Source organism: Nerophis ophidion, linkage group LG26 (genome assembly GCF_033978795.1).
Source record: "Nerophis ophidion isolate RoL-2023_Sa linkage group LG26, RoL_Noph_v1.0, whole genome shotgun sequence".
Taxonomy (NCBI): domain Eukaryota; kingdom Metazoa; phylum Chordata; class Actinopteri; order Syngnathiformes; family Syngnathidae; genus Nerophis; species Nerophis ophidion.
In genome coordinates this window covers 14,221,894-14,234,568 of record NC_084636.1, presented here as the reverse complement: position 1 = coordinate 14,234,568, position 12,675 = coordinate 14,221,894, and the positions used below count along the sequence as shown (strand labels likewise).

The window sequence follows — 12,675 nt, the reverse complement described above, 5'->3', positions numbered from 1 at the left end:
CATAGTTGTGAGTCATACCGTGGATGTTTTGCTCAAGCGCCGTCGGCCCTGTCTCCTCTGACGCCGCTTTTTATGTTGTGCTCGCCGACAGCAAGACCGCCACAGTCACCTTGACTTGCTTGTGTGTGTCAAATCAGCCAAAAAAATGAAAAATAATAAGACAGAGAAAAGGAAACTATGGGTTTTTCTTTTCTTTTTTGGAGCGCATGTTTCAATCTTCAACATGCTCAGGCAGACGAACGAGCGTGGCGTTCATGTGGACAACGGTTCAAGGACGTTGTTAAAGGCCGTAAAAGCATCAGCTCTTTTTCCCGCTTTGATGGCTGACGCACATCTTTTTTTTTTCTGTCCTCAGCGCCGTTTGTCACGTACACCATGTACCCTTCATGAACACATATCCTATCCTTGCCCGGGGCAATTTGGCCCTCTCTTCTTCCACAACACAGCTCCTATATCTGTGGTTCTCAAACTTTTTTTTTCACCACCTCAGAAAACACTACACTCTCCAAGTACCACCCTAATGACCAACGTTCAAATACAGGAGCGTAGTAGGCATAAGTATTCATTAAAAACAAGGCAGAGATTTTATTTAACGAGTATATTTAATATTTTGGCCCCTGTAAAATTACATACAGTTTAAACAGTAACACTGTGTTTGAATATAGGAAAATAAAACACTGTACTTTCATCAAGTAATTCTTTGGCGTACTGCACCACAGTTTGAGAAACACTGGCCTATTCCAACCTTTTTTTTTAATCCCCAGGCACACTACTAGCAGAAAATACTGAAAAATGTAGCCTATAATGACAATATAAAGTTGTTCTCATCAAATACCTGACACAATTGTTCAATATGAATTCAAACCAGAACCTTAACCATCCATGCATCCCTGAGATCGGTGGGTCGTGAGTTCAAACCCCCCGGCCGAGTCATACCAAAGGCTGTAAAAAAGAGACCCATTACCTCCCTGCTTGGCACTCAGCATCAAGGGTTGGAATTGGGGGTTAAATCACCAAAAATGATTCCCGGGCGTGGCCACCGCTGCTGCTCACTGCTCCCCTCAACTCCCGGGGGTGATCAAGGGTGACGGGTCAAATGCAGAAAATAATTTTGCCACACCTAGTGTGTTAGCGACAATCATTGGTACTTTTAACTTTAATTCTCTTGTCTAAAAAGTAGGCCTACGAAGCAATTAGCTACCTGCTGCCCCCTACATATATTACACAGTATTACAAGGTTACGTTGCCCATCTCTAGACCGCAGAGACACTCAACAACGACATGTAATTTGCGGATTATAAATATTAGTTTGCAAAAAATATTTTTAGACCAAGTACCGTATTTTTCCGACTATATGGCGCACTTAAAATCCTTTCATTTTCTCAAAAATCGACAGTGTGCCTTATAAACCCGGTGCGTCAAATGTACGGAATAATTCTGGTTGTGCTTACCGGCCTCGTAGCAATTTTATTTGGTACATTTTGTAATGATAAGTGTGACCAGTATTTTTTTATGCTTAAGGGTCGTTGCTATAGTTATTATCAATTGTGTTGAAGTAGTACTTCTCCATCAAAGAGATGAAATCCAAAAGATTGGAAGTTGTCTCGTATCAGGGTATGTGTCCAGGAACGGCCTGCTGACTGCCAAGGCCGAACACCGCCGTAATGCAGACAAAGCAGAGACAGGGCGATAATCATGACTGTCAGCACAATTGCATTTTTGTATAATCATATATTGTGTCTAACTGGAGCTGTCGAGATTACCCCCTTCCCTCAGTGACGTAATCAGGGACCTCCCAAATAAATAGAGGAAGCACGTGGGCTAAACCTTGGAGTGTAGTTTGGATCTGTAACTCGAGAACAGCCCAAAAAACGTCTTTCCTCAATTGAGCAAAATTTAACTCTGTCTCTGCATGATTCCTTGCTTCTCGTCTGTTTAAAAGATGTCATCAGTGTTTGAACCTGACAGATGCCAGTAAACAACACCAAAACTTTAAATGTTCCATTGAAAATAAAGAACATTACACACGGCGTTCAAAAATCTGTCAAAATGTTTTATTATGACTTTGAAGCCGCACCGCTTGATAGATTGTTGGCTCATTACGGCTACCGTAGCCAGAGATACACGCATTACTATGGTGTGTGTATAAGGACTGCAAAATGGCACCCATTAGCAGACATATTATCTGGTGTTTTGTTTCACAAAGTTATGCAAAACCAACTTTTTTTTACATTCTGGTACCCGCTGATGCATCAGTCCTGAAAATTTGTCCGCCACTGTAGTCCGTGGCGATACCGTAGTCGATAAGCTTCTTCTTTTTCACTATCTTGTCATGGGACATTCATCCTCTGCTGTTGCCATTTTTAATATAAAGTAGCGTAAAGTTCTTACTTATACCTCGCTGTGGAAGCACTAAAAACTACCGGTATAGTGAGTTTACATTATTCACCCAAGGAAGGTCGGACGGTTTTTCACAGGACACATTCCTGGCGTTGTTGCACTAGCCAGCCACGGATGAGGAGATGCTGCTCCGTTATTGATTGAAGTAAAGTCTGAATGTCATTAAAACAGTTAGCTCCATCTTTTGACACTTCTTCCACTCCTGTCCTTGCACGCTACACCGCTGCAACAAAGAAATAAATAAGACCGCCCACAAAACCGCACAACCTGAAAAGACTGTGAAAAAAAAAAGCCATTGGAGTTGATGTGTAAAACAATCTATGCAACATTTTGACCAAAGGACCACCATTAAATGTTATGTAGACCACAAGGAAGTGTTTTCAATTTCGGGAAAAAAAAATAAAATATGACTCCTTTAATGCGCCTTATAATCCGGTGCGCCCTATGGTCCATCAAATACGGTAGGTAAAATTGCATAATTTCCCATGGTTGAAAAGGGCAGTCCTGTTCTACATCAGGTCTTTCTAATGCGGGGTCGGCAACTCGCGGCTCTTTAGCGCCGCCCTAGTGGCTCTCTGGAGCTTTTTCAAAAATGTATGAAAAATGGAAAAAATGAAGGGAAAAATATATTTTTTGTTTTAATATGGTTTCTGTAGGAGGAAAAATATGACAAATCTCCCTAATTGTCATAAAGCACACTGTTCATATTAAACATGCTTCACTGATTCGAATATTTGGCGAGCGCCGTTTTGTCCTACTAATTTTGGGGGTCTGTGAACTCACTGTGGTTTGTTTGCATGTACAACTTTGTCCGACTTTCTCGGACGTGATTTATGCCACTTTTTTTTCCGTCTCATTTTGTCAACCACACTTTTAATGTTGTGCGTGAATGCACAAAGGTGAGTTTTTTTGACGTTATTGTCTTGTGTGGAATGCTAATCGGGCATATTTGGTCAGTGCATGACTGCAAGCTAATCGATGCCAACATGCTATTTAGGCTAGCTGTATGTATATATTGCATCATCATGCCTCATTTGTAGGTATATTTGAGCTCATTTAGTTTCCTTTAAGTCCTCTTAATTCAATGTATATCTCATGACACACTATCTGTATGTAATATGGCTTTGAAATATTTTTTTGCGGCTCTCGACAGATTTGGTTTCGTATTTTTGGTCCAATATGGCTCTTTAAACATTTTGGGTTGCCGACCCCTGTTCTAATGGAACAGTCATGTGCTAAAGTGAAGGAACATGTGCCTTTGTGTTCCAGCAGTCCTTCAATACACCCCATGTAGTAAAAAAAAATGAACTTGTGTACTTACCCACGTCTGAAGTGCTTCAATTGGGTCTGCAGGGACAATCCAGAAGCCGTGCATTTGTGAAAAACTAGGAGAAGTGTAGTAAAATGTCAACTAAAGTCATGTAAAAATAGCGTCACACAACACGAGCAACACCCTAAGACACTGTTTTTCAACCACTGTGCCGAGGCACGCTAGTGAGATACCGTCTGGTGTGCCGTGGGAGATGATGTCATTTCACCTATTTGGGTTAAAAATATTTTTTTGCAAACCAGCAGTTATAGTCTGCAAATCATGTGTTGTTGTTAAGTGTCGGTGCTGTCTAGAGCTCGGCAGCGTAACTGTGTAATACTCTTCCATATCAGTAGGTGGCAGCAGATAGCTAATTGCTTTGTCGGGATCAAAAGGTGTAAAAGGGTGTCTAATGCTTAAACTGAAAAATAAACGAAAGGTGAGTGCCCCTAAAAAAAGGCATTGAAGCTCAGGGAAGGCTATGGAGAACGAAACTAAAATTGAACTGGCGACAAAGTGAAGAAAAACAGAATGCTGGACGACAGCAAAGACTTACTGTGGAGCAAAGACGGCGTCCACAACGTACATTTGAACATGACATGACAATCAACAATGTCCCCACAAAGAAGGATAAAAACAAATGAAATAGTCTTGGTTGCTAAAACAAAGCAAGTGCGGGGAATAGCGCTTCAAAGGAAGACATGAAACTGCTACAGGAAAATACCAACAAAACAGGAATAGCCACCAAATTTGTAGCGCAAGACAAAAACTAAAACACTACACACAAGAAAACAGCTAAAAACTCAAAATAAGTCAGGGTGTGATGTGACAGGTGGTGACAGTACACCTACTTTGAGACAAGAGCTATATTGATGCATGCTTGGTTACAGTTTAAAGTCATATCCGACAACTTTTTACTGTCAATATCGAGTTTCATATTTTAATGATTTGCACTGGTGGTGTGTTTGGTTTTTTTCCAATGCAAAAAATGTGCCTCGGGTCAAAAAAGGTTGAAAAACGCTGCCCTAAGATACACAACCAAAGAGTTCACTTCGATTTACAAACTTCTCATTATGCAAACTTTGATTTAGAAACCACAGACTGAATAAAAATAATGCTTTGGTGTATGAATCTTGTCACAGTGTACGAACATTTTATCCACCCAGTGTGTGCCATTTTGTGACCGGCAGCACATCCATTATGGACAGGCTAATTGATTTCCGGTACTCATTCTGTCGTTAGCCAATGTGCTTTGTTTTTTTTTTTAGCCTTTTTACAGTATTTTCTAGTTTTTCTAACTCAATATGAGTCCTAAGAAAGCAAGGAAGAAGCAATGTGTGGTTTGAAACATTCAGGAAGTATCCACAGCGCTGTCGACACTGCCTTATCCCACCTCCCCCCTCCCTTACACCAGAAAGATTAACCAACAATGTAAAGTGGATTTGATTTTTTATTCCTAACCATTGTAGCAAACCTGGGTGTTTAAATTTGAGGAGGTTTTTTTTTTTAGGATTTCAAACTGTGAGTGCGCCTCAGGATTAGTGACAGTGTGTGCGTGTCAGCAGGGCGACTGGATATGAGGAAAGTTGAGCTTGTTGTTGTTTAGACTTTGCTATTGAATAGAAAGTTTATCAAACACTCCCTTGTATATTGCTTAATATTGTGTTCAAAGCATACACATTTTTACTATGATATGGACTTTTGTCAAGACTGGAACCGATTATTCATGTTTACATTGTTTCTTATGGCGAAAATTGCATCAACATACAATCTTTTCTATCTATTAACCCTGTTTATGAACCTTTTAAGTTCGTAAATTGAGGTTTCACTGTTTATAAAACAAAATTGTACCTGTGAACTTATGGCAAAATGTGAAAAAAAAATGTTTTTGTTATGACTGCAGACTCCAAATCAAAATAAATGTTAACTTATTGCAGTGGTCAACCATGTTTGTGATGATGAAATACTGTACGTCATTCAACAATGGCCGTGCACATAAATAATGTAAAATGTCAGTTTAAAGATGATTTAGGGTGATTATGTATTTTTGGGGTACATTAGATTTAAATCTACCCATGTAGAAATCAACAAAGAGTAATTTGGTAAATTATAAAAAATCAAAACAACTAACAATTGAGTATAAAACTGGAAAAATGTTATAAAAACGTTTGTTGTTATGGACTAAAAATGCAGACTGTAGTAAAGGAGCTAGACCAGTGTTTCCTAACCATTTTTGGGCTGCTAAAAAATATATTTTCTCAGCTGCGGCCCATACTCAATTGTAATACACTTTTCCACCACTTGTGGCAGTAAGTACAATCTCAAAACAAAGAGAAGAAGAGCTAAAGTCATAGAGAAGTACAACAATTATCATTATGATTATTTGCACTTTCAGCTAATTGACAAAAACAAATATATTATTGTATGTAAATGTATTTTTCATCCATTTTTATGAATCCTTTTTTTGCAGTATATTTACTTTTGTAATCAGCCTGTCCTAAGCCTTAATAATCTTTGTGATTAACACGTGGTTGCATATCATTTGATAATGTTTAGCCTGTTAAACTGAAAGTGAGTTACATATAATTATTGAATATGATTAAAAACAAAAGTAATTCAGTGCCAATATTTAAGTTGGTCCTGAGCCCGTCTGTAGTGGAAAAGTTGTGCCCAGAAGTTACGAAGGTGAAGAGTCTCTGATCTAGACAGCTAGTTTAAAAACATTAGCATGCGACAATAAGTCAAATGAATGACTTACTGTAAGTAAACATTTGCAATAAGCGTTTGAAAAAAACAGTTAAAAGTGGGGCAACATGCTGACATATGCTCAATACCTCAGTTCCAAACAGACTAACCTCCTACAACCTCCAAGGATAAAGCTACGAACTATGGGAGACCGGGCTTTCTGCTCCGCTGCTCCCAGTCTGTGGAACGCTCTCCCTGACCACCTGAGGGCACCTCGGACTGTGGATGCTTTTAAAAAGGCTTTAAAACCCTTTTCAAAAAAAAAAAAATCCTTTTTATAGATATGCATGCTGGTTCTAGTTATTGGGCTGTTTCTAGTTTTGTATTTTAGTTTTTTTCATTATCTTTTTATTATTACTATTTTTTTACACTGTGGCACTTTGAGGTTGTTTGCTAAACGTAAAGTGCTTTTTTTTTTTTTTTTTACTAATAAAATCTATTATTATTATTAATAGGAGAGCCTATTCACCCCTGAACACCATGGAGTTTATGTAGGCTTTATGATGCAGTTACATTATTATATCAACTATCAGAGACAGAAACTCTTCATTTAACATAATGTCCTTTTTTGCTGCTTCAACACAGCTCAATCAACACAGAAATGGTAAAGTAAAATAACTTAGTTGTTAACTGTAGGCCAATATTGCTTGTCTTTCTCTCAGACAGACAGGGTTTTGCTGTCCGTGGCCCACACACGCACACACACATATACACACACCGCAAAATGAGGTTGTTACATGCGCTCTGGATACGCACTGCTGATTGGTTTCACGCAGAGGCAATCAAATGGTTCTGTGGGTGGGACAATGCTGGGTTCTGCAGAGACGTACTGACAGAGGCAGAGGCAGAACTAAGTGGAGTAAAACATACATAGATCTTCTCAGTTTCTAGCCGATACTACATTAAAAAAATTACGTAAAATAACACAGTAACGCATCATGTAGTGACGGTAATTGAGTTACTGAATATAAAAAATAACGCGCTAGACTACAAGTAACCTCCGAAAATAACGGCGTTACAGTAATGCATTACTTTGTAACGTATTAGTCCCAACGCTGGACATTAGTATGTGAATGACGAACTTCTGTACTTACCCATGTCTAAAGTACTTCAATTGTGTTAGACGCGTCTATTGCCACCATCCAGAACACCTGGAAAACAAGGAAATGTGTAAAAAAAAATGTCAACTAAAATTTGAGAAAAATAGATACATGCTCGAAAAGAGTATATCAAACTACATTTTATCAGGCATATCAATTAAAGTCAAAAGTCAAAGTAAAAAACTACAGTAAAAAGTTTGTTGTCATGACTGCAGACTGTCAATCAAAACAAATGTGACAAATTTGTAAATAGCTTACAGCCAAGTGTTTGAATGAATATTAATAACAATTCAATTTATTTACATAGCGATTTTAAAAGGTACTCAAAAACACGCACACATAATCAAAAGGAAACACTGCTTTTTTTCGCATTATCTCAGGATTCGAAGAACATTACTGTCATATTGAGTAGAAAATACATTTTTGTGTTTACAAACCTTAAAAACGCCCATGTTTCTAGTAAAAGTCACAAATATACATTATTTTAGGCATTATTAGACATTTTGCATGTTTGATTTAGGAGTTATGTATAACTAGACACTGTCATATTGAGTAAAATGTATTTTTTGTATTTGCAAACCTTACATAAGCACCTGAGTCTAGCAAAACTCACATAGATACATTAATACAAGCATTATTGGACATGTTGCCGTGCCAGCAACCTGAGGGTTCCTGGTTCAATCCCACCTTCTACCAACCTCGCCACGCCTGTTGTGTCCTTGAGCAAGACACTTTACCCTTGCTCCTGATGGTTCGTGGTTAGGGCCTTGCATGGCAACTCCCTCCATCAGTGTGTGAATGTGTGTGTGTATGGATGAATGTGGAAATAGTGTCAAAGCGCTTTGAGTACCTTGAAGGTAGAAAAGCGCTATACAAGTATAACCCATTTACCATTTATATTGCATGTTTGGTTTTGGAGTTATGTTTATATTACTTTCATATTTAGTATGAGAGTTAAACTGTCATATTGAGTAAAAAAACATTTTTTGTGTTTGCAAACCTTACAAAAGCATTAATTTATAGTAAAACCAACAAAGATACATTATTTCAGACATTAGACATTGTGCATGTTTGGTTTAGGAGTTATGTTTAACTAACTGTCATATTGAGTGGGACACTGTCATGTTGAGTAAAAACAATTTTTTGTATTTGCAAACCTTACAAAAGCACCTGATTCTAGTAAAACTCACATAGATACATTAATACAAGCATTATTGGACATATTGCATGTTTGATTTTGGAGTTATGCTTATATTACTTTCATATTTAGTATGAGAGTTAAGCTGTCATATTGAGTAAAAAAACATTTTTTTGTGTTTGCAAACCTTACAAAAGCATTCATTTATAGTAAAACTAACAAAGATACATTATTTCAGACATCAGACATTTTGCATGTTTGGTTTAGGAGTTATGTTTAACTAACTGTCATATTGAGTGGGACACTGTCCTATTGAGTAAAAACAATTTTTTGTATTACAAAAGCACCTGAATCTAGTAAAAGTCACATAGATACATTAATACAAACATTTTTTTAGACATATTGCATGTTAGATTTTGGAGTTATGTTTATATAACTTTCATATTTAGTATGACAGTTAAACTGTCATATTAAGTAAAAAAAAAAAAATGTTTGTGTTTGCAAACCTTAAAAAAAGCATTAAGTTCTAGTAAAAGTCACATAGATACATTAATGCAAGCATTTTTACACATATTGCATGTTTGGTTTCGAAGTTCTGTTTATATAACTTTCATATGTAGTATGACAGTTATACTGTCCATCCATCCATCCGCTTGTCCCATTCGGGGTAGCAGGGGGTGCTGGAGCCTATCTCAGCTGCATTAGGGCGGAAGGCGGTGTACACCCTGGACAAGTCGCCACCTCATCACAGGGCCAACACAGATAGACTGTCATATTGAGTAAAAAACTAACTCTTGTGTTTGCAAACCTTACAAAAGCTCATGTTTCTAGTAAAACCCACAAAGATACATTATTTCAGGCATTATTAGACATTTTGCATGTGTTTGAATACATTTTTGTTGCTCCTTTCATGAAAGCCCATACAGCACCATAATAGAAACAACCAACATAAAATGGGCAAAATGAAAGGGAACATTGTGTCATGAGATACTTTGTGCAGTATTCAAAGCAGTTTTGAAAAGGTGGGTTTTTTAACAGCCTTTTCAAAGTTGTGGGCCATGGGAACGGGGACAAAGGGTCCCATTTTAACGTCCAGAGAAGTTCTAGATGAATCCAATCTATTATTATTATTTTATTATTATTATTATTTTTATCATTGGTTAGCTAACCGGGCTGAAGAGTGTTGCAGGAAGCAGGTTAAAGGCCTACTGAAATGAGATTTTCTTATTTAAACGGGGATAGCAGGTCCATTCTGTGTGTCATACTTGATCATTTCGCGATATTGCCATATTTTTGTTGAAAGGATTTAGTAGAGAACATCGACAATAAAGTTTGCAACTTTTGGTCGCTAATAAAAAACATCCTCACATTGTTTACAATCATGGCCACCACCAGCAAGAGGTATTCGGACCAAGAAAACGAAGATTTCCCCATTATTTGAGCGAGCATGAAAGATTTGTGGATGAGGAAAGTTAGAGTGAGGCACTAAAAAAAATATTTAAAAAAAAATAAATAAAAAAACCACAGCTCCGTGGGTGCGTTTCAGATGGAATTAAACACATTTACAAGGATAATTCTGGAAGATCCCTTATCTGCTTATTGTGTCAATAGTATTCTAGTGAGATTATACTGACATACCTCAAAGTCGGATGGCTGCGGCGAACGCCTGTGTCTCTGAGAGAAGCCAATGGAGGAGCCAAGATCACAGCTGCATTTTGGATAGCTGCTGCAGGAGGACGCAAAATCCACTGATGTCTCCGGTAAGAGCCAACTTGATATCACAATTTTCCCATCCAAAAACTTGCTGGTTGACGTAGAGAAACATGTTAGCTTGACCGCTCTGTGTTAAAGCTTCACAACAAACAAAGAAACACCGGCGGTGTTTCAGTTTCCTAAAGACAGCTGCAATACACCGCTTTCCACCAACAGCATTCTTATTTGACGTCTCCATTATTAATTGAACAAATTGCAAAAGATTCAGCAACACAGATGTCCAAATTACTGTGTAATCATGCGATAAAAAGAGACGACGTTTAGCAGCAAGTGGTGCTGGTCTAATATGTCCGCTACAACCCGAGACGTCACAAACACGCGTCATCATTCCGCAACGTTTTCAACAAGAGACTCCCCGGGAAATTGAAAATTGTAATTGAATGAACTAAAAAGGCCGTATTGGCATGTGTTGCAATGTTAATATTTCATAATTGATATATAAACTAACAGACTGCGTGGTCGGTAGTAGTGGGTTTCAGTAGGCCTTTAAGTGAAAATTCTGAGTATGTATAGTCTGAGATGACGACTCATAGATCATGGCTTTTTAGCACTCAGTGGACAAACTCCGGTTTGACTGAACTTACTCAGATCAGCTGTTCTGCAATCCAAAACTCAAGAGTCATCAACTCAGACTTACGGTTCTCCCCAATAGTCCCGCCAGACAGAAACTGCTGACTGTCAGTCAAAACAAATAGTAGCTTATATTTTCCATTTCGCGCTCGACTTTTGCCATTTCCCAGCGGTGTTGAATGCGTCACGTACAGTGTGGTTAGCAAGAGGACTTAGCTTTGTCTGGGCACCAGGTCGTGGAAACACGTGCGTGAGTGCCGGCCACTTGGATGCCGGTTCGTTCTGGGCTCGGTGATCCCTGGAGGACGTGTGTGTGTGTGTGTGTGTGTGTGTGTGTGTGTGTGTGTGTGTGTGTGTGTGTGTGTGCGTGTGTGTGTGTGTGTGTGTGTGTGTGTGTGTGTGTGTGCTGCTCCTGACTCTGTAAAACAAAAAAACACACACAGAGGGGATTAATGAGCTTCTAAAGAAGAGCCAAGCTGAAAAGCTCAAAGCACACAAGTTTGTGATGCAACTACTGAAACCCACTACTACCGACCACGCAGTCTGATAGTTTATATATCAATGATGAAATATTAACATTGCAACACATGCCAATACGGCCGGTTTAGTTTACTAAATTGCAATTTTAAATTTCCCGCGGAGTTTCTTGTTGAAAACGTCGCGGAATGATGACGCGTGTTTGTGACGTCTCGGCTTGTAGGAGACTTACTAGCCCAGCACCACACACGGCTAAAGGTAGTCTCTTTTCATCGCATAATTACACAGTAATTTGGACATCTGTGTTGCTGAATCTTCTGCATTTTGTTCAATTAATAATGGAGACTATAAAGAATAATAATGTTGGTGGAAAGCGGTGGATTGCAGCCTCCTTTAGCACCGAAACACAGCCGGTGTTTCTTAGTTTGTTGTGAAGCTTTAACACAGAGCGGTCAATCGAACATGTTTCTCTACGTCAACCAGCTAGTTTTTGGATGGGAAAATTGTGATGTTAAGTCGGCTCTCACCGGAGACTTCAGTGGATTATGTGACTTCCTCCTGCAGTTTAAAAAGGCAGCTGTGATCTTGGCTCCTCGGCTTCTCTGAGAGACACTGGCGTTCACCGCAGCCATCCGACTTTCAGGTATGACTTTACAATCTCACTATAACACTATTAAAACAATAAGCAGATAAGGGATCTTCCAGAATTATCTTAGTAAATGTGTCTAGTTACATCTGCAACGGTCCCACTGCCGTCACCTGGATCCGTCGCTTTTTTTTTTGTGCTTCACTCTAAACGTCCTCATCCACGAACCTTTCATCCTCGCTCAAATTAATGGGGAAATTGTCGCTTTCTCGGTCCTAATAGCTCTTGCTCCTCATATCCTCACATTAGAAACAATGTGAGGATGTGAGGAGCCCTAAAACCCGTGACGTCATGCGCACATCGTCTGCTACTTCCGGGTAAAGGCAAGGCTTTTTTTTATTAGCGACCAAAAGTTTTGAAATTTATCGTCAAAGTTCTCTACTAAAGCCTTTCAGCAAAAATATGGCAATATCGCCAAATGATCAAGTATGACACATAGAATGGACCTGCTATCTCCGTTTAAATAAGAAAATCTCATTTCAGTAAGGCTTTAAAACATTTTTATTTCAGAAAAAAA

At 38.6% G+C, this 12,675-nt stretch overlaps 1 protein-coding gene and 1 long non-coding RNA gene across 2 annotated transcripts in view; one reads left to right on the top strand and one right to left on the bottom strand.

Moving 5' to 3' along the window:
• Window positions 1-11,398, bottom strand: part of LOC133543465 (uncharacterized) — a 30,713-nt gene extending 19,315 nt beyond the window's left edge. The window contains exons 1-3 of the long non-coding RNA XR_009804387.1: window positions 10,331-11,398; window positions 7,549-7,605; window positions 3,722-3,785 (exon numbers count right to left, since the gene is read on the bottom strand). This is a non-coding gene — a long non-coding RNA (uncharacterized LOC133543465). The remainder of the gene's footprint in view (window positions 1-3,721; window positions 3,786-7,548; window positions 7,606-10,330) is intronic.
• rasl11b (RAS-like, family 11, member B) overlaps window positions 3,186-12,675 on the top strand; it is a 31,725-nt gene continuing 22,235 nt past the window's right edge. The window contains exon 1 of the mRNA XM_061888036.1: window positions 3,186-3,299. Within this exon, the coding sequence (XP_061744020.1) occupies window positions 3,290-3,299 (10 nt within the window). The 5' untranslated portion in view covers window positions 3,186-3,289. The remainder of the gene's footprint in view (window positions 3,300-12,675) is intronic.